Genomic DNA, 22,981 nt, shown 5'->3' with positions numbered 1-22,981 from the left:
TGAGTTATGTGCCTTTCCCCATTTCTCTTCTAGCTCTCTTTTAAGGTTTTTAATAGTCTCTTCTAGGAGAGCCTTTTGCATTGGAGACCAACAATCGTCTGGAGATTGTCTGCTATTAGTCTCTTCAGGGTTGAAAAGCTGTTCTCTTTCTGTGTAGAAACTATCAATCGTTCTTTTGATTTTTTTTTACTCATTTTGTTAATGCCTGTAAAGTCTGCCTTCAGAGCCAGGAGGTTACCAGCTTCCTCTGCAGAACAGTGAAAGGTATATGGACGGGTAGCTGTCCTGCCAACTGGCTACAAAAAGCAGGGAGGTACTGGAATGCTCTGGGAAAGAGTTCCCCACCCGAAAGTAACTCAGGTCTGCAGGGCAGAGTATGGGTATTAGCAGCTGAGCAGTGAATGGATTTGTAGGGACCAGAAGTGTCTGCCCAGGAAGCACAGTTAGCTGGGGAGGTTCTATTGCCCCAGGCGGAGCCCCCCACTGTGCCGATTAGAGGCTGCCCAGGCTGTGCCCCCTTGCCATGCAGATTAATAACTGCCCCCGCAAAAACCCCGAACTGCTGGATGTGGCCGCAGGGCTGCGGTAAAATCTGCTTGAGTCTCTTCCGGGTTTGAGAGGTTACAGCCAGATCTCGTTAGGTTCTGGCATTTTTTAAGAGGACCCTCTGTTTTAGGCTTTAATTTTTCTGCCAGTTTACTGCTTTGTAGTCAAGGCAGAGCAGTTAGCCTATAGCAGAGTGGTCCCTATGACTTCTCTAGCCACAGAGATCACCCCTGCCTGGTCTGCTCAGGATGCTAGCCTCTCCCTGCCTGTGCTAGTCTGTTCCTGGCCCCTCAGGACAAACCTTTCCTGGCGATCTTCCAAATTGACTTCAGCTGGTAAGTTGTAGTGCTTCTAATCTTCATGAATTTCAGCAGTGAAGAGCTATTTTTGAGGCTGGATTAAATAGTTGGTTATGAGGGTAATGAGAGGAGCTTAGAGAGTCGTGTGTGCCTGCTCCACCATCTTGGCTCCGCCAAAACAAAGCAAATAAAGCATTACTGCTTTATTTGAACTGATTTGGTTCATCTCATTACTGGAGATGGCCACATCCATCAGAATAGATCCTCATACAGTATCGTTGTTGAAGTATATAATGACTCCTGGTTCTGCTCATTTCACTTAGCATCAGTTCATGTAAGTCTCTCCAAGCTTCTCTGTATTCATCCTGCTGGTCATTTCTTACAGAACAATAATATTCCATACCACAATTTACCCAGCCATTCTCCAATTGATGGGCATCCATTCATTTTCCAGTTTCTAGCCACTACAAATAGGGCTGCTACAATCATTTTAGCACAAACAGGTCCCTTTCCCTTCTTTAGTATTTCTTTGGGATATAAGCCCAGAAGTAACACTGCTGGATCAAAGGGTATGCACAGTTTGATAACTTTTTGAGCATAGTTCCAAATTGCTCTCCAGAATGAAAGCTATCATTTCTAATACAATATTGAATAGTAATAATGATAGTGGGCAACCTTGTTTTACTCCTGTTCTTATTGGGAATCGTTCTAGTTTATGATGTTTGCTGAGGATTTTAAATAGATGCTACTCATCATTTTAAGGAAAAGTCCATTTATTCCTATATTCTCTACTATTTTTTATTAGGAATGGATGTTGGATTTTATCAAATGCTTTTTCTCCATCTATTGAGATGATCATATGATTTTTGCTAGTTTGATTATTGATATATTGATATAATTACTTATGCTAATAGTTTTCCTAATATTGAACCAAACTTGCATCCCTGGAATAAATCCTACTTGGTCATAGTGTATTATCCTGGGGATGACCTTTTGTAATCTCTTTGCTAATATTTTATTTAAGATTTGTGCATCAATATTCATTAGGGAAATTGGTCTATAATTTTCTTTTTCTGTTTTGACTCTACCTGGTTTAGCTATCAGCACAATATTTGTCTCATAAAAGGAATTTGGTAGGATTCCTTTTCCTATTTTTTCAAATAGTTTATATAGTATTGGAATTAATTATTATTTAAATGTTTGATAGAATTCACATATAAATCCATCTGGCCCTGGAGATTTTTTCTTTAGGGAGTTGCTTAATAGCTTGTTCTATTTATTTTTCTAAAATGGGACTATTTAAGTAATTTATTTCCTCTTCTGTTAATCTGGGCATCTATACTTTTGTAGATATTCAACTACATTTCACTTTAATTATCACATTTATTGACATACAGTTGGGCAAAATAACTTCTAATTATTGCTCTAATTTCTTCTTCATTGGTGGAAAGTTCTCCCTTTTCATTTTTGAGACTAGCAATTTGATTTTTTTCTTTCCTTTTTCTAATCAAATTAACTAAAGATTTGTCTATTTTGTTGGTTTTTTCATAAAACCAACTCTAAGTTCTATTTATTAAAATTCAATAGTTTTCTTACTTTCAACTTTATCTCCCCTTTTACTTTCAGCATTTCAACATTTGTTATTTAATTGAAGGTTTTTAATTTGTTCTTTTTCTCACTTTTTTTAGTTGAAAGCCCAATTCATGGTTTTCTCTTTCTCTATTTTATCCAAGTAAGCATCTAGAGATATAAAAATTTCCTTAATAACTGCTTTGGCTCCCACAAATTTTGCAATGTTGTTACATTTTTGTCATTCTCTTGGATGAAGTGTGTCTATGATTTGTTGTTTCACCCATTCATGCTTTTTAAAATAATCATTAAATTATAAGATTTAATTGTTTTATTATTATATCTTATTATTTACAAAACATATGCATGGGTAATTTTTTCAGCATTGACTCTTGCAAAATCTTCTGTTCTAAATTTTCCCCTCCTTTCCCCATCCCCTCTCCTAGATGGCAGGTAGTCCAATGTTAAATATGTTAAATCTGATATATGTATACATATTTATACAATTATCCTGCTGCACAAGAAAAATCAGATCTAGAAAGAAAAAAAAAACCTAAGAAAAACAAAAATGCAAGCAAACAACAGAAGAAAGAGTGAAAATGCTATGTTGTGGTCTATACTCAGTTCCCATAGTCCTCTCTCTGGGTGTAGATGGCTTCTTCATTACTGGACAATTGGAACTGGTTTGAATCAACTCATTGTTGAAGACAGCCATCCATTAGAATTGATGATCGTATAGTCTTGTTGTTGCCGTGTATAATAATCTCCTGGTTCTGCTCATTTCACTTAGTATCAGTTCATATAAGTCTCTCCAGGCCTCTCTGAGATCATCCTCTTGGTCATTTCTTACAGAAAATAATATTCCATAACATTTATATACCATAATTTATTCAGCTATTCTCCAGTTGATGGGCAGCCATTCAGTTTCCAGTTTCTTGCCATTATAAAAAGGACTGCCACAAGCATTTTTGCACATTTTGGGTCCCTTTCCCTTCTTTAAGATCTCTTTGAGATATATCCCCAATAGTAACACTGATGGATCAAAGGGTATGCACAGTTTGATAACTTTTTGAGCATAGTTCCAAACTGCTGTCCAGAATGGAACTGTTCACAGTTCTACCAACAATGTATCAGTGTCCCAGTTTTCCCACATCTCCTATAATATTCATCATTATCTTTTCTTGTCATCTTAGCCAATCTGACAGGTGTGTAGTGTTATCTTAGAGCTGTCTTAATTTGCATTTCTCTGATCAATAGTGATTGGGAGCATCTTTTCATAACTAGAAATAGTTTCAATTTTTTCATCTGAAAATTCTTCATGTCCTTTTACTATTTATCAATTGGAGAATTCAACCATTCATCCTTTAGGATTAGATTATTTAGCTTCCAATTAATTTTTGGTCTCTTTTCCCCTAGTCTTTCATAACATGTGACTTTTATTGCATTATAATCTGAAAATTTACATTTACTATTTCTGCCTTTCTGCACTTATTTTGAGGTTTTTATGTCCTAACACATGACCAATTATTGTATAGGCTCCATGAACCATAGAGAAAAAAGTAAATTCCTATCTCCATTCAATTTTCTCCAAAGATCTATCCTACCTAACTTTTCTAAAATTCTCTTTACCTCCTTAACTTTTTTCTTATTTATTCTGTGGTTCAATTTATCTAGTTTTGAGAGAGCAAGGTCCCACTATTACAGTTTTGCTATTTCTTCTTGCAGCTCTTCTATAGAAATTTAGATGCTATACCACTTGATACATATATATATATTTATTTATTAGCATTGATATTGTTTCATTATCTATTGTACTCTTTAGCAAGATATAGTTTACTTTTGCTTGATCTGAGATCAGGATTGCAACTCCTGCTTTTGTTACTTCACCTGAAGCATAATAGGTTCTGCTCCAATGTTTTACCTTTATTCTGTATGTATCATTCTGCTTTAAATGTGTTTCTTGTAAACAACATATTGTAGCATTCTGGCTTTTAATACACTCTGCTATCTACTTCCATTTTATGGAAGAGTTCATTCCATTCATATTCAGTTAAAATACTAATTCTGTATTCCCTACCATCTCATTTACCCCAAGTTTTCCTTTTCTTTTTTCTTTTCCCCTTTCCTCCTCCCCAGTATTTTGCTTCTGATCACCACCTCCCTCAAACCACCCTCCCCCTTTATAGCCCCTCTTCTTTTCGTCCCACTTCCCTATAAGGTGAGACAAATTTTTCTGTGAAACCAATTATGTCAGACATTCTCTCTTTGAGCCAAGTTTAATGAGAGTAAGATTCACACAATGTTCACCCCCCTCCTTTCCTTCCCTCAATTATAATAGGTCTTCTTTGCCTCTTCGTGAGATGCAATTTTCCTCATTTTCCTCTTTTTCCCTTTCCACCGCGTTTCTTTTTCATATTATCACAAAAATCAAATTATGTTCATACTTTTAAAATATACCCATAACAGAGATATAGTTCTTAAGAATTCTTTGCTCCTTGCCCCAGGATCCCTACACTGCAGTCTAGGCTCAGTGGCCTCTCCCCCTGCTTGATTGAAATAAACCTGTTCTGAAATTCTTCTAAAGTATCTTCTTTAGGAATGTATTGTTCTCCAAATATTTGTGGATTCTCTCACTTCAAAATCAGTTTAGAGGCTTAATCTGCTGTTGGTTTGAGAGAAGGTCAGAGAAGGTCAGATACAGCCATGTCTATTCTCCTCCATCTTGGCTCCCTTGGTATATATTTTCATTGCGGTTCTTTTCTTGATGAAATTTTTTACTATTTGAACAATTTTGTTCTTTGACTCAATAGTTCTTTAACAGTTAATCTCAATTTAAATAGTTATTTAATCTCAAATTATTCTTTTCTTTAGGGGTTCTCTATTGAATATAATTTTATTGTAATGTGATTAGTAAATATATCTTTAGTATTTATTATTTTGTTTCTTTTCTACATGTTTTGGTAAGGTTTTTTTTTTTTATTACTCAATGTGTGCTCAATTTTGATAATTTTTGATAAAGGTATCATGCACATTTGGAATGTATATAATTCCATTCTATTCCCATTTAGCAATCACCAGAGATCTATCATCTCAAAGTTTTCTGTTCTACTCAAATACTTAATAACTTTTTATATTTTTGTTAGATTTAACTCGTTCTAAAAGAAACAAATTAAGTTCTCTAACTATTAAGGTTTTATATGGGAAATGTTTTGTTTTAGTGAGGTTTTTGAAAATTCTTATGTGGTGTTTTTAATGAATTTTATACAATGTAAACTTCAGAGACAATAAATAAGAGCCACACCCTTTCTAGCTTGCTTTCTTCAGATTAATTACCAAATAAATTTCTTTCTAAATTTTTTCTCCAAGTTTTAGGGTTTGTTCTTGTGAAAGACATTTATTTTTCTATTTCTCTAATTCAACCAACTTTTAAAAAAATTATTTAGTTACTATGGTATTAGATTTATCTATATTAAATAACTGATTTATCATTTATCTTCCACACACAAATGTAATTTGTCTCCTTATTCCCTTTTAATTGTCAATATTTACTTTTCTTTTTTTATTTGAATTTTGATTGCTCCTTTGAGTTTAGCCAAAATGCAATATATTTGGCTTCTAAATACTATGTAAATCTTTGTATTTCAAATTTGCTTCTTATAATCAATGTATTGTCAGATTCTGTCTACTAATCCATTATGCCTCTCTTTTCCATATAATATGTGAGTTCATTCCTTTAGAATTCACAATTATGATTACAGTGATACCTCCTATTCATCAGTAATTGATTCCAGAAAGCATAATGAGTTAAAAACCCAATCAGTATAAGATGAATTTTTTCCTATAAATGGTACATCTTCAATCCACAGCCTAACTAACCATTCCTCTCCACCCATTTCCTCAAAGGAGAAAGTAGGACTTTCAGCTTCAGAGAAAATAAGTCAGCCCAGCCCAGCCCAGGCCAGCCTAGGCCAGCCCAGCCAGGCTCCTCCCTTTTTGACTCAACTCACTTTCTAAGAGGAATCTTCATTTTATTTTTACTCTGTTCCCCATCCCACCCCATCCAAGCTTTCTTGGCTGGAAAGGGTCCTGGATATGAAGTTGGAAGCTATGGATCTGCATGTACAGCCACCCAGGGTGCTGGCTCTGCCCAGAGTTCAGGAGTACCTAACAGGAATCCTCTGCTTCCACTGCCACCTGGGCTCCTGCTACTGTTGCTTCTATTGCTTAGCACACTGGCCACTCCGTGTTCCTTTCAGTACTACTGTTTTGGTAGTCAGGAGAATATACACTGCAGCCAATTCCTCAGCAGAAACTATTTCAGGATCAGTCAGCAGAAGTGCACGATCTCAGCATCCTGGGCTCCAATATGGCAGTCCTGCACGCAGCTGCCTTCCTTGGGGAGGAGCAGCATGATTATGGCTGAGGGCAATAGCAGAGGAGATAGGGGCTGGGCAGTATGTAAAATTGGTCAACCTCAACATCCCTACTGCCTAACCAAGACAACAACCAAATGTGATGTGTCAAGCAAGCCTCAAGTGCTAAAACATTTTTTTTTTCCTCATAGAAATGAATCAAACACTGAATTTGACAAATTTTTGAAGAGGCCAGATATTAAGATACTACTGAACTTTGTATTTCTTTTGACCTTGTTCTCTTATATGAAATTTCCCTCTCCTTGCATTCATCTCCCTTTTAATAAATAAGAAACTGGGAAAAGAGGGCGTTTGCCTGATACATTTCATCTTATAAGGGAAATGGCTTATTTCATCTTCTTCCAGATCTCCTCTTGTTCTTCAACTCTTGATACTGGGGTTTTCTTCCTTTCTTTTTACTCTCTCTCTGCATGTTTTTCCCCTTAACATTTGGCTATTTTGCTTGTGACTCTTACCTTATTTTTTCTGTCCTTCATGTTAGCCCATTCTCCAGCCCTACCTTGTCCTGTTCACGTTTAATGTACTTCAATATGCAAGTAATTGTGCTCAATCTTCTTTTAAATGATTTAGATAAAAGTGGAATTTATAGGATGCCCATTTCCCCCATTCCTACCTCTATGATTATATATTCTTTAATTTACACATTTTTGATTGTCAATCATTTCCATTTTTTCTCCTTCCTTTCTTTTCCAGTATATTTTCCTGACAAATGAGATTTCCCACCTCATTTTTGTCTTCTAAAAATACTAAAACAGAACAAAGCCATCCACAGACCATTTTTCATTTTAATCTTTTCCTATGATCCTTAAATATATTAAGAGTTCTGATAAAATACTTGTTTCTAAAATCCCCTTACTGATATGGAAACAAATCATCCTCATGCAATAGATTTAAAATTTAAATACAAAATAGGAAAAGAAAATAAAACAGAAAAAAGTTGCCATGCCACAGTACAACTATAGAGAGGATTCAAATTTCATTTCAAGAATTCCTATCTAATACATACTACACATTGTGTTCAGAACCACCAATCTTTTCTGTGCTTCCTTGTAGGTTTTCTTTTGTTTTCTGATGTGCATTTTTAATTTTATTCTGTTTTTCCTCCTTTCCTCTCCCCATCTTCTCCAAGAAAGATAAAAATAACATACACATATTTACATGTATACATACATACATATAGATATAGCCATATCAAGTTTTGCACTTGTTTCTTCTTGATTTCTTTGAAAGTATATAATATCATCCTTCATAAAGTTATTTTTCTAAATCTTTCTACTTGAAGCTGCCCAATTTTTAGCTTTCGACTACCACAGTGCTAAATACTAAGGATACATCATAAAGAGGCAAAAGGTGGTCCCTGCCCTCACAGAGCTTACAATCTAATAGGAAAGAAAACACACAAATACACACAAACTAAGCTATATACAAGATAAATAGAAAGTAATTAAGAGACACTGGAATTAAGAGGGGTTGGGGAGGACTTCCTATAGGAGATGGATTTTTGTCAAGACTGAATGGAAGCTGGAGAGATCACTAGTCAGATTGGAGAAGTGAAAACATTTTAAGCTTGAGAGACAGCCAGAAAGAGAATTTCTCAAGCTGAGAAATGTAATGTCTTGTTCATGAAACAGTCAGGAAGCCAGTGTTACTGAATTGAAGAGTATACACCAGGGAGTAAGATATGATAATAATAATAATAATAAAGACTGGAGGGAGCTAGGCTATGAAGGGCTTTGAATACTAAACAAAGGATTTTGGATTTGTTCCTGGGAGCAATAAGTAGCCACTGGAGTTTACTGAGTAGAAAGTGACATGATAAAATTTTCATTTTAGGAAAATCACTTTAGTTTATTTTAGCTTTACTTTAGCCTCTATTTAGGTCTGTAATTTTTTTTTTTTGCTTGAAATCCCTATATTATTATTTTTGTTGCACTAAGCTCTCTGTAAAGAATGTGTTTGTTTTTTATATATACTTATAATTCCTATATCCTAATACATGGTCTGTTTTTGTAAAGGTACAATATAATATAAAAATATAATTATATTCTTTAATGCTCCTAGTTAAAAGATTCTGCTTTTCAAATCTAACTTCACTAACAGTTTGTTCAGTTCTTTATTTTCATTTCTGCTTATCTTTCTGTGAGATTTATCTAGGTCTGAAAGGAACATTAACATTCCAACAATAACTGCTTTTCTGCCTTTTTTTTTTTTTCAGTTTAGTTAACTTATTTGTCCCTTGTAAATTTGGATATTTTGCCATTAGGTCCCTATATACTTAGTAATGATATTGTTTCTTTGTTATTGGTATCTTTAGGCATAATTTAGATTCCCTGATTATCTCTTTTGATGTTGTAAACACTTAATTTTTTTATTTTATGATAATATGATTATAACTTTTACTTTTTAAAGAATCCTCTCATACATAGTAAACAGTAGTCTAGCTTGTCATATTTCATTCTATGTCCTTATTTTTAGAATAGTTTCTTGTATGCATAGTTATTATATTTTGTTTTCTTAACCATTCTGCATTTTCTTTAATTTTACTAGATTATTAATTCAATCTAGGGTTTTAACTAGCTTCTCTTCTTTTTCTGTCCCTTTATCTCTTCTCCTCCACTATTCTCACCCTCTTCCCTTTATTGACCCCCCTCAAAACTTCAGTTATAATCTCCACAGAGAAGCCTACAAGAGCTATATATTTAGTTCTAATTTTTCTAGTCTCTTTCATGACTACAGTTCTTCATCTATAACTCTCTTTGGGAGACAAATGTCTCTTTGGGACATTTCAATCTCAATGTCCTAAAAGATTTCAAACTAAACATATCCAAAACCATAATTCATTATTTTCTCCTAAACCCATCCTTTTTGTAATTTTATTCTTCTATTCTACCCTTTCAGATTACAGTTTCCTAATCTCCAAGTAGTCCTTGAGTGCCTTTCATCCCATATGTCTAAACTCTTGTCAATTCTACTTCTGCAGCCTTTTATCATTTCTCACCTTCTATCCACTACTACTCTAGTTCAGGCTTATTAGTATTTTTGTTGTAATAGTCTCCTGATTTGTCTCTCATGCAAAGAAGGTTATGGTATATCTTATAAGGAAAATACATATGTTAGATAAGCTTCATTCAAGGATGAGTTAACAAATCATCAATATAATACAACCAGAAAAAGGAAGAGGAAATTCAAATATTGTATATGACAATTCTCTGAAAAGTGCTAAGTAAATGTTACTAGGGAGTTCATATTGAAGAAATCAAATGGATTCTGAATCATTTTATAATTGATTCTATTCTGTAACTGATACTATTCTGTATTGTTTTATATGATTCCATTTTTTTTTTTTTTTTTTTTTGCCTATTGGCTAAATTTAAAAGTTCAGTTGTTCTACTAATTAATTAGTTTTATTTATGGCTCAAGGAAATCTGTTATCCCTTAGGGGCACAAGTGAATCACCAGGAAGTCTGTTCTATTAACTCTGTATCATCAAGCTATCCTTCAAAGATGTCTGGTCTATTATCCAAAGAAGTATGGACCACTGTCTCTTACCTTGCAGGTGGACTAAAACAACGAACATTTCTTCATCACATGAAAGAGGGGGTTATTGCTAGCCCCTCATTCCCAATTTCCAACTAAGCATTTTGTCATCATGTCTTTATCCACATGATGCTGCCAGTCCTATCAGCAATTGTATTATTTTCCTCACTTACCCAGTTCTTTATCTCATGCTTATAAAAAGACCCTATGCTTCCTCCTGTGGGCCATTGGCTTACCTGAGGTAGCCATTTGACCCACTTTGTTAATAGGATCACATCTTGCTAATAACTGATAAAGCTCATAATTTTGCACCTCAATCTACCTTTATTAAATTCTTTTGAGAAAACAGAAACTCAACCATTAAATCTCTTAAAAACAAAGTTCAGCATTTGCAAAATCAGTGTTCATAGTGACTTTATAAACCATAACTAACTTGAATTATGAGAAACAATTCTCTTTTTCATATATATGTATGTATATACACTTAAGTGTAAATACATACAAAAACATAAAAACTACAGTCTATATCACAGAATGTCATTCCCTTGACAACATTTCTTGTTTTCTACATGCAGCAAGAAAAGAGAAGGTTAGTATATGCTGCAAATCTATTAACAATTAAAAATAGCTAAGCATTTATATAGTACTTATTACTTCCAGGAACTATATTAAGTACTTTATAAATTTTTATCTTATTTGATTTTCACAACAACTCTTGGAGGTTGCTGCTATTACTAACCCCTTTTTACAGATGAGGAAACAGAGACAAATTGAGGTTAAGTAACTTAACTCAGGTCCACACAATAGTAAGTATCTGAAGCCTAATTAAACTGAAGTCTTCCTGTCCCAAGGCCTAATCCTGCACCACTTAGCTGTCCCATCATTTATACTAGTAAAATAAATAAATAAATAAATAAAATCATTGTGATTATATATTTTTAAAGAACAAAATATATCAATATTTTATTTCTAAGTGTGATTCTGTCAGTGCCCATAAAATGATAGAAATGAAGCTTTAGAAAAAATGGAATTGTCACTCAAATAAGATAGATCAGAAAGCAAATATACTATTATTCAAACAAGCAAACATAAGGTTTCTCCTTACCAGGAACTCCTCCATCAGAATGAGTGGGTTGTCTGGGCCCAAGGGGTTGAGTGAGTGGAAAAAGTGTCCTAGTTTTCCAGGTCATTTCAAAAGGGTCAAAAATAAATCTGCTGAACTTATGATTCCGTGAATAGGGATGAAATCGCAGGCTATACTTAACCTAGGAAGAGAAAATAGAAAAGTGTCCGTGAGATGCTGAAACTCAGGGGAAAAAATTGGAAAGAAAACAAATTTAAAATTTATATGAAAAACTAATTTTGACTGGGGTCAAGGGGAAAAGGTTGACTACAGGCAGTCCAAGTGTATCATTAAGAACTATCCGTGTCAAGAGAATAATAACCATACTCTGTCACAAATGAAAAAGTTTCACTTATATTCACCTTAGTGGTAGAGATAATAGGCTACCTATGCTATTTCCCTCTTTCCTGCATTCCCAATTATTTCTCAGAAGCACTTCATGCTTGAGGGTCCTCATAGACAACTAGCTACTATGGAAAGCTAGCTACTCCAAACAATAATGATTTTCTGACACCCTTCCAAAAGTAGAAATTATGCCCAAAATAGTAATCTAAACTCAAAAAAGTCCTTATCCTCTCTCTAAAAAGAGACTGGATCTGAAATATTGAGAGATGACAAACTAATGCTAGCTCAAGATTACTTAATCTCACAAGTCAAACAATTGAATACAAGTGATTCTGGATAGACATGAATACCAAACATCTATTTTCACAGTACACTAGAACTAGAAATTAGCTTGAACAAAGTTAAAGTTAAAAAAGATTCAATCAAAAGAAAAATACAGAAACCACATTGTATATCAGCCATATTAATATTGTTTTAGACTATTTAAAACCACTAGATACTATAAGATTGGAATATTGCTATGGTGCAGAAAATAATGAGTTAGTAGATTTAGAAAAATATGGAAACACTTTGATCTTAGAAGTATGTTATCCATCTTCAGAGAAACAGAAGACAAACAAGAATAAAACAATCTTAGATGTATATGAATGTATATATACATATGCATATATGATTATAGGTATCTATTTACATATATATGTATGTATATATGTGTGTAAATATGTGTGTTGTATATATGTGTGTGTGTGTATAAATATATCCATGTTTAACTTTAGTCTGCCCAAGGGACATGGTGAAGGGGGGGAAGATGGGGGAAGAAATAAAAAAATAAAAAGTATACAGCAGAGAACAAAAGAAAACCTATAAAGAAGTAAAGAAAAAATGGACAGTTCTGAATACAATGTGTAGTATTTATTATATATGCTTTCTTGAAATGGAAATACTTTCATATTTTGAATCCTGTCATGCTTTATTAAGCAGATTTTTTTCATTTTCTTTTTTTATTTTTTCTATTGTGCATTTTAGTTTTAAATACACACACACACACATATTTGAAGTAGTTAGATTCTCCAATCTATTTGTCAGTCTAGCTAAATAGCTTATAGTCTAAAAGTATAATGTGAAATATTTATGTAAATCTTTAAGAATTACTTAGTCAATCTACAATCTAAGTAAAAGCAGTGGTAATCTAGATGATCTGGGAAGTTCTTCCAAATGCTACTACCAATTATTATAATGAATAGGGCTTTGGATACGACTTTCTCACCTTAAGTGGCAAGGGGTCATCCCTTTTTAGAAAAATGTGGTCAAAAACAATGGCAGCCAACACTTTTGAAGAATGATTAGCTTTTTTAATGTAATCCTTAAAATCATCCTCTGATAGAAAGCCTCGAACTGCAGAGAAAGAAAATTCAATTAGTGACCCGCCTGCTTAACCAAAACAATGTCTCCCTTCTATTTCGAGAGAGATGGGAGTTTCAGTCTATTTTACATCCAAGGAAGGTAAAATTTCATAAGCTTAAAGGTTTTATACACCTTTCCCATCATACCCAGGACAATATTTCATTCAGAACATAAGAGCAGCATAGGAGTAGTTAACCAAACTGTGTTTAACCAAAAATGATAAAAACTGGAAAGATACCAAAAAGAACTGATTCAAATTTTCCCCCTAAAAGCTTCCCAGTGTCTCCTCAATAATACTGAAAAATCCCAACTTGGAAAATTCTTCTGTGAAAATTGCCCAGAGGGAATTCTCCTTTTGTGGTAGAAAGAAATGTTATCTAGGAACATCATCAATTCCAATCTCATATCTAATCTAATTATACTCTCAAAACTTTCAGGAAAAATTCTAGCATCCAATATGGAGCAGGAGAAGTGAATGAAGCAAATAGACTTTTCCTATGTTGGGGAGGTTAAATAGACTTTCTCTTTTCCCACAATCAACCAACAATTTATTCTTTTGGGAGACTGATATGAGAGATTTGTGAAGGATGCTTCAAACAGAAATCTTTCCTCACTTTTCTAGTCAATTCTATCAACAACACTCTTTAATCTGCATCCCTAAAACTGTAACTTTGAACTACTTTGGACCTTTAGTTGTCAGTGGTTTAGTATGTAAAATATATTTTATTATATATTATAACATATTTTAGTGTGCAAATGGTATAAATCTTTATAGATATATCCATATATATCTATATATTTGTATCTATAATAGATGTATCTATTAACCTTAGAATCCAACTTGTAATACCTTAATATTTTTGTATATAGAGTTACAATCTCATGCCAACCAAAACAACTTCTCATAGTCTTCAGTCCTTCAGGAAATCAAAATCCTTTATGAGTATGGAATAGGACAGTTCTCATATTTAAGTTGAAATTGTTCTAAGCAGTCAGAAGATATTCTTAGGTTGCTTGTCTCTCAATACGTGGGTTCTAAAAGCAAGACTTGAACTTCTATGTGGGGAAGTATTTCATTTTCAGTCTTCTGCACTTGTGGTTTAGTATTGCAGGGATCAGAGTTTTAAGTGTCTCAATTATTTTTTTCTCTATTATGCTATAATTGTATAAACTTTCTCTAGTTCTGCTCATTTCACTGAATCAAATCATGGAAGTCTTCCTAGTTTCTTCTGAAATTACTGACTTTATAATTTCACACAATACATTTACACACTACAATTTGTTTAGCCATTTATCAATTGGATATTACCCCCTTAGTTTCCACTTTGGGGTTACCATGGGGTTATGCAACAAAATTTCAAATTATTTAAGGTCTAGATTCTTTTCTTGATTCTTTAATCCCTTTAAGTATAGGCCTAATAGGGTAATGTTAGGTCAAAGATTATGCATAGTTTAGTAACTTTGAGATTGACTAGTTGTGGCCAATCCTTCATCACCTCATTTGGGGTTTTCTTGGCAAATTTCAAATTTTCCTTCTCCAGAATTAAAGTGGTTTGCCCAGGGTCACACAGTAAGTGTCTGAGGTCAGATTGAATTCAGGAAAATGAGTCTTCTTGATTCCTGGACTAATCTATTTACTATACTACTTAGTTGAAACATAGTTCCATGCTGTTTTTCACAATGATTGAAATCAATTCACAGGTCCACCAAAAGTGAGAGTACTAGTATGCCTGTTTTCTTGCAGCTCCTCTGACAACTCTCATTTTCTTCTTCTACCACCTTTGCCAATATGATGAATGAGAGGTAGAACTTTAGAACTGTTTTAAATTTTATTTCTCTAAATATTAGAGATCTGAATAATTTTTTCAAATGATTGATAGTTTGGATTTCTTCCTTTGAAAACTGCCTATTTATATGTTTTAACCATTTTCACATTAGGAATGTTCTTTAATCTTTTCTATTTTCATCTGCTTCTTATACATATCTTGAATCTGAAATTTTAATAAGATAATCTCACTACAAAGTTTCCCAGTTACTTGCACATACATGAGGAGCAAAGTTGTTTAGTGGAAAGAACAATCTTGCACTAGCAAAGTTTTTATGTAATACTTCATTAATATCAGTGAATTAACTAATCAAGAAGACAATGGTAACTTGGATTCAATGGAAAAAGCTCTGTTTTTGGAGTCTGAGGTCCTAGGTTCAAATTCCAAATTCTAAAACTTAGTACCTCTGTGACTTTGAGTAAGTCTGTAAACCTTGGTCTGTAAAAGTTTATTACTAGATAGCTCTGAGGTCCTATACTCTCTGTCTATGATCTTACAAGATATAAAGCTTTTAATGTCAATAACCTAAATAGTAATACAAAAAGCTATCCTCAACAAATACATGTGCATATTAAAATTTGCTATAAGAAAGCTAAAATGGTATCAGCTGTTTGTAATGTTCTCCCAATCTAAATAAGTTGCAATAGATAATTTTACATGTATTTGATCTCAAAAGGAAAGAAGAGAACATGGACAAATACCTAATATGTTGTTTTTTTTTTTTTTTTTCTTAAGTGGTAAAAGAAAGTGAGTGCATCCTTAGAACAAAATATTTTAATATTTTAATTAAATTTAATTAAATCTTTTAATATAAGAAAACAAGCAAGGAAAAAGTACTGGGAAATTAATGTGGTGTAAAATCCATGCTTAAGTAACACTAAGAAACAAAAGCAAATAAATGCAAGAGAAAGACTATTCTGATCTCCTCACTTAGCATGCCTCCAGGAAGCCCAAGAAGAATCAGAAGTAACCAGGCTGTTTCCTTGAAGTAAATGAATTTTTTCAGCTTTTTTTCTCTGCTTAATGTTTTAGTTCATATCTTATCAAGGATTCTCACCAACTAAGGTTCAACTCCAATTTATTTAAGATACTCTCCCAGACTATCCTCAGTGAACATACACATTCTGATATAAATAGGGCTAAGAAATCTGTTGATTTGAATGTCAAACCCATGCATTATTCAGTTCACAAAGATACACTTATAACAAGCCTGGAATCTTTTCTCAGAGTTTTTGATTATGAGGTTTATATATTACTCAAAACACTTAAGAATATGATACTTTAATAAAACCATATTACTTGAAGCCACTACCTTTTTCTCCAGTTTCTAACCTCTGAAATTTTTGTGTAAGGCCTTTTTCACCTCTTCAGTGATATTTTTCACAACTTCACTGTTGGAAGGAATATAAACCAGTTCCCAAGGAGCAGAGTGATTTTCGAAAAACGTGGGCAGATCATCAATGAATTGGTCATCATACAGGGTAGCATTAAATTTTTTTGACTTAATAATCAGGCGAAGCCAAATTAAAATCCCTAATGACAACAATGGTAGAAGGATTTCTATGATTGTTGCTAGGATGTTCCGTTTCTAAAAAAGAAATGAGAGAATTCTGTGTTAATCCAAGAAACAAGATGTATTCAAGATATGCAATAAACACTTTTCTCTTGAGAAGTCTTTTATTCTCTTAAACCTCATTAATGTTTAATGCATATATTTCCCAAGAATGTCCCCTAGTCTTCCTCCTCCTTATAGTTTCTATTTTGGTAATCTCATTTACTGTTGGGGGTTCAATTATTATCTCTATGCAAATGACTTTCAAATCTTTATCTCCTTATTTGACTTACTGTTATGAATTTCCAACTGCCTGGATGACCTCTCTATCTCATTAACCTGACAATAATGTACATAATCATCCTTCCATCTTCTGGTATATCAACACCAGCTATTCCAATTTTCTTTCCTTATTTCTACTAATTTCCTAATTTTTACTTATTTCTACTAATGTCATTTTTTTTTTCAGGAATATAAGTTTAAAACTCATTATCTTTGTTTTCTCCTTTATGTGAACTCATGCAAAGAGGATATTACATTGAATCTGAAGGACTTAAGTTTCAGTCCTAGCTATATCCTTTTGTCTCACTCCCTTGGGAAGCTCACTTAACATCTTTTAGATTTACTTTCATCTATAAAATGAGGATCATACTACATACACATACAACATAAAATACTATACACAATTATTGTCACAATATCAAGATTTTGTAGAATCTTTCCCTGAAACCTTTCATATCTATTCATTTGTTTCCTCTGTTCCTGTCTCTACCTATTAAAACCTTATTCATCATTCAGGGACCAGTTTGAGGATCATTCAGGTTTCTCAGAATTTCTTCTTCTCAGCTGCAAATGATTTTTCCCTGCTCTAAATTTGCATGCATTTTGTACTTCTATGATACCTCTTCATACTCTAGTTATTTTTGGGTTTGTTTTATCTTTGTGACTAAATCATAAACTATTTGAAGGCAGAAAATACCTGTGTCTTACTCATTTTTTTAACTCCTAGAGAATTTAACATAGTTTTTTCTTTTTTTGTCACAGAAAAAGCACAATAAATGATGAATAGATAAATCAACAAATAAGAACTTCCCTCCTTCCCTTGGTGCATGATATAAGTCCCTTACCTATAAAAAGCAGCTAGCATGACTTGATAGAATTTTTCTCTTTTGAGTCATGCCCCATGATTTCATAGATGCTTATACCTACCTTTAAGATATAATTCTTCCATAGAAGAAGTCTAAGTTGCTTGAACACCATCATTTGTCTATCCAGAGACAAAATTCACACTAGTTAGGGGCCAGAGAAAATATTAAGAATAACAAAACACTCAATAAACAATCTGGACATGAATGAAGAAGAAATGGAATAAGACATAATAGAGTTTTACTGTAAAACTTCTTTCCCCAAGATTACTTACTGCTTTTGTGTTCTTTCCTGCTTCTTCAAAATAAATTAACACAAAGGGCTATAAAACCGTGCAAACCTTTTGACCCAGCAATGTCACTAATGGAGATGTGTCCCAGAGAGATCATAAATGAGGGAAAAGTAAGGGTATCTAGATGGTGCTATGGATAGAGCACTAGCCCTAAAGTCAGGAACACCTGAATTCAAATGTGATCTTAGATACAACACTTACTAAGCTCTGTGAACCTGGGCAAGTCACTTAACCCTGATTGCCTCACACACAAAAAGAGGGAAAAGGAACCACATATTACAAAAATGTTTGCAGCAGTTCTTTTTGGAGTGGTAAAGAACTGGAAATTGAGTGGATGCCCAATTGGGAAATGGCTGAATAAGTTATGATACATGACTGTAACAGAGTATTATTATTCTATAATGTGATATGTTTAATGAAATAAATAATACAACATAAAGAAATAAAAATGTAATAAACATAAATAAAAATGCTATACAAGATAGATAATGTTAATTTACTAAGTCAATGTGATGTGAACTGTGTCCCCTTCAATCTGGGGGTAAGAAGGGAGGGAGGGGAAAGGTTGGAAAGGAATCTGGGGGGAAGGATGGTCCTGGGTCTCAAATCCTCCCAGCCTCTGGGAGTGGCCTCACCCTCCTATAGGGGAAACTCCCAGATAAGTAATCTCATTCAACTGGAAATCTTGGCAGGGGCATGATCCCCCCTCCCCCCTCCCTATTCAAAGGTCCTCCAGATCCAGGCCAAGACAAACTTGATATTACTGAAAGTGATCAATCCGTTGCTGCTAATTCCTAATCAGGAATGCCCATTGAGTTGCTTCTCAGTGTAAACCCATTTTAGCAAAAACCCTAACAGGAGTTTGCCCGCTAATGAAGATATTTTCTCTTCTCAATGTAATAAATCCATTCTTGCCACAAACCTCAAGCCTGTATTCATTAGGGTTTGCAAATTCTTTTGCAAAGCCTGTAACCAGCCAAGGGGATCCTATTGCTGTCAGGGGATCTCTCAACCTTCTTACCTCAACATTTGGTGGCCTGTTACAGGGATCCCCAAAATTCTGGCTGAAGTAAGCCTTCTCTTGCTATTGTGTATTCTATAGCAAGGACACCCAAAGACCGTGGAAGATTTGGGTTGTTGGAAGCTCCATGCTCTAGCAGAATTCTCTGTCTGGAGACACCCAGACTGGTAATTCCTGCATTCTAAAAGCACCACTCCTTAATCAGGGAACTTCTGTCATCTCCCTTTCTAGGGATGCCTAAGAGAAAACAAGACACTATAGAATCTGGGAAAATAAGACTTGTGGCAAAATGGAACAATCTACCTTTGTGTCTGTCCCCAAGGATTCTTCCTTAGGCAGTCTCTTAAAAAACAGAGACAAATTCAGCTTTAAAAATCTCAAAACTAAAACATTTAAATTAAAATAGCATTACAGGATGCTGCTTAAATTTGCTGGAGGGAAATCAAAATTAGATACTAACCTTTTAAATAACCCCCTCCTTCTTGCTCCTCTGAGGACACGGGATCCCTCCTCTGCACTCCTATGCAGTCCTTATCAGGAGGCTTCTGTGTAATGCCGGAGAAACTGAGGCAGGAGAGAGATTAGAGAGTTTTTAATATTTTATTAATGGGAGAGTGAAATTGACTGGACAGGACTCTCGTCTCAAATTATCCAGTCAGACAGAGATAAAGATATACTGGGATCAAGGAATCCATGTTGGTCCCAGGGCTGGAGGAGACTGTCATCTCAAAGAATCCAGTGGACAGCATCCAGCATCCAGCCGCCAGCCTTCAGCAATGAATGGGAGAACCGCAACTTCTTAAATACCTTTTCTCTAAATAAAGGAAGGGGTAAGAAGCGCTGGAAAACTTCTGTCAGGATTGGGGAGGCCATAAATCCTAAAAACCCAGAGACAGGATGTCTGAATACCCAGAAATAAAGATATCAGTGAGGTATCTTGGAATATTTTAGAGAGATATTGTAAATTCTTGAGGGCAGAAAAGAGTCAGGATGTCTACTCTCTTGTTTGTCTTGCTAATTTATAACCTTAGAGCAAATGGTCCTCAGTCTTAATGGCCCAGAGGGGGGTTTACAGCTAAGGGGATTGAGACAGAACAGTTAAGGAAACTGAGATAAGGAAAACTCATATAGGGAAACTGAGTCAGGACAGTTAAAAAGAACTGTGGCATAACATCTGAATTCCTTCCAGAACCACCTCCTTACTTAGACAGGACCATAGGTCCGACAAATATTTCTTTAACTCTATCCTCCTCCCCTTCTGAACCAGATCCTGAGACTTCCCAGACCCTACTCCTCAATCCCTCTGTTGCAAGGAGTGTGACCCCCTTTTCTCCTCCTTAGGATACTGATTTAGCCACCTCTTCTAACCTCTGCAGCAGACTCTCAGGGAGAGATACTCAGAGCAGAGGTGCCTCTTTCAATGTCAAATCTCTGCCAGCCTAAGGAAAAACCTAGCCATTACTCTGAGGACCCCACCCAGTTTTTTGAGGGGTCCAAGGCCAATGACCTTCCATTTTAAAAAATTTATTTTTTTAAATTATAGCTTTTTATTTACAAGTTATATGCATGGGTAATTTTACAGCATTGACAATTGCCAAACCTTTTGTTCCAGTTTTTCCCCTCCTTCCTCCCATCCCGTCCCCCCAATGGCAGGTTGACAAATACAGGTTGACAGTAACAAGTATGTTAAAGTATAAATTAAATGCAATATAAGCATACATGTCCTAACAGTTATTTTGCTGTACAAAAAGAATTGGAGTTTGAAATAGTGTACTATTAGCCTGTGAAGGAAATAAAAAATACAGGCAGACAAAAATAGAGGGAGTGGGAATTCTATGTAATGGTTCATAGTCATTTCCCAGAGTTCTTTTGCTGGGTGTAGATGGTTCAGTTCGTTATTGCTCCATTGGAACTGATTTGATTCATCTCATTGCTGGAGATGGCCACATCCATCAGAATAGATCCTTATACAGTATTGTTGTTGAAGTATATAATGATCTCCTGGCCCTGTTCGTTTCATTCAGCATCAGTTCTTGTAAGTCTCTCCAGGCCTTTCTGAAATCATTCTGCTGGTCATTTCTCACTAAACAATAATATTCCATAATATTCATATACCACAATTTATTCAGCCATTCTCTAATTGATGGGCATCCACTCAGTTTCCAGTTTCTGGCCACTACAAAGAGACCTGCCACAAACATTCTTGCAATACAGATCCCTTTCCCTTCTTTAAGATCTCTTTGGGATATAAGCCCAGTAATATTAAAACAATCTGCCCCAAATATATGGGGGAAGCTGCAGAAGCCAGCTATGAACCCTCAAACTTCCCCCATTTGGCTGTTAGGAATAGCTGTTGGTATTTTTAATGATAGGGAACAAACTGCAGCAGAGGAAAAAGACTGCAGAATTAAAGCAAGAAATGGAGAACAGTCCCATATGTTAGCTACTGACATTTCCGGGAAACCTAGGAATTCATGCTTCAAGTGTCATGGACAGGGCCATCAGGTGAAACTGTCTGCCAAGGAAACTCCACAGTCTTTGCCCTGAGTGCAATCAGGAGGGGTACTGGAGGAGAAGCCTACACGGGACAAACTACCCCCCAAAGCCCTGCCCTCCACAGGAGTTTAGGGCTTGATCAAGCTTTACCTCCATCCACCTCAACAGCCCAACACCCAAATGTGACTGGTAAGACCACTGAATTTCTTTTTGATATGGGGACTTCTCCTTCTCTCTGGCATTCTAGTCTCATTTGTTTCTTCCCCCATAGAATGGGGATTGAAGGGAAACTTAAGAATTGTTTGGAGACTTTCCCTCTGCCTTGCCAGTTTAGTGATCTGTTATTTAAACATGTGTTTCTTATTCCCTCCTATCCAGTTCCCTTATAGAGGTGTGTTTTAATGGTGAAATTGGGGACCCAATTTTCTCTCCTCGGACCTCCAGATGGTCTTTTTGTGCTGCTCTCAAAGCCCTACCATATTCCCTCTGAAATCTGGGAGAAATTCTCTGTCAGGATTGAGAAATTTCTTAAGCACAAACTTTTAGCTAAAGAGTTAAGAGATGTGAAGCTGCTTAACTGCAGTCTTATCTTGATCAACAGCCCAACCCAAGAAGCTTTTCTAGATGCAGCCACCCTAAAAGCCAAAGTGACTTCTACCCCTGCCTTGGCTCTATATGATTTAGAAAAGCCTTTCACTCTGTATGTAGATGAAAGGCGAGGCTAGGCCCTGGGGGATCGTAGACCCTATTTCTCAAAGGAACTGGACTCAGTTTCCCTAGAATGGCCCTTGTGCCTCAGAGCAGTGGCTTCTATAGCCCTTTTAATTAAAGAAGCCTCAAATTTTACCCTAGGGCACCAGAGCATTTTTTGGAATCAAAGGGCATCAGTGGATTAATAGTGGGAGGCTTACCTTCAATGGCATTCTGGAAGCTAAATCACTACCCCCTGGGACTTCTTTCCAGAAAGCTGAACTCACTGCCTTAACTAAAGCTCTGGAATTGGGGAAGGGAATGAGAGTGAACATCTATACTGACTCCAAATATGCTTGTCATATTTTGCATGCTCATGGGACTATATGGAAAGAAAGAGGACTTTTGATAAAAAACTCTCCTATAAAATATGTAATTCTACAGTTACTACAGGCTGTCCATAAACCAAGAGAGGTTTCAGTCATATTTAGAAAAGGACACCAGAAGGGAGATTCATTTCAAGCCTAGGAGAATGGGATTGCAGATTTAGTTGCTAAAGCTGCTGCCCATTCACCTCTGAGTATGGCACCTTTAATCTCCCAGCCCTGATTCTTACACCCCTTCGTATAGCCCAAGGAACAAACCCTTTCTCCTTCTGGCTGTTTTCAAACACCATCAAGCCAACTTTTAGCTGTTAAACCT

General features: G+C 35.2%; 1 protein-coding gene across 1 annotated transcript in view; it reads right to left on the bottom strand.

Moving 5' to 3' along the window:
* Positions 1-17,894, bottom strand: part of LOC127544326 (phospholipid-transporting ATPase ABCA3-like) — a 225,225-nt gene extending 207,331 nt beyond the window's left edge. The window contains exons 1-4 of the mRNA XM_051970919.1: positions 17,844-17,894; positions 16,415-16,670; positions 13,120-13,247; positions 11,490-11,649 (exon numbers count right to left, since the gene is read on the bottom strand). Of these exons, the coding sequence (XP_051826879.1) occupies positions 11,490-11,649; positions 13,120-13,247; positions 16,415-16,670; positions 17,844-17,894 (595 nt within the window). The remainder of the gene's footprint in view (positions 1-11,489; positions 11,650-13,119; positions 13,248-16,414; positions 16,671-17,843) is intronic.
* Positions 17,895-22,981: the final 5,087 nt, after the last annotated feature.

This window comes from Antechinus flavipes, chromosome 1, assembly GCF_016432865.1.
Source record: "Antechinus flavipes isolate AdamAnt ecotype Samford, QLD, Australia chromosome 1, AdamAnt_v2, whole genome shotgun sequence".
In the NCBI taxonomy this organism is placed as follows: domain Eukaryota; kingdom Metazoa; phylum Chordata; class Mammalia; order Dasyuromorphia; family Dasyuridae; genus Antechinus; species Antechinus flavipes.
Note: the sequence above shows the minus strand (reverse complement) of the source record. Positions and strands in the feature narration are given on the sequence as shown.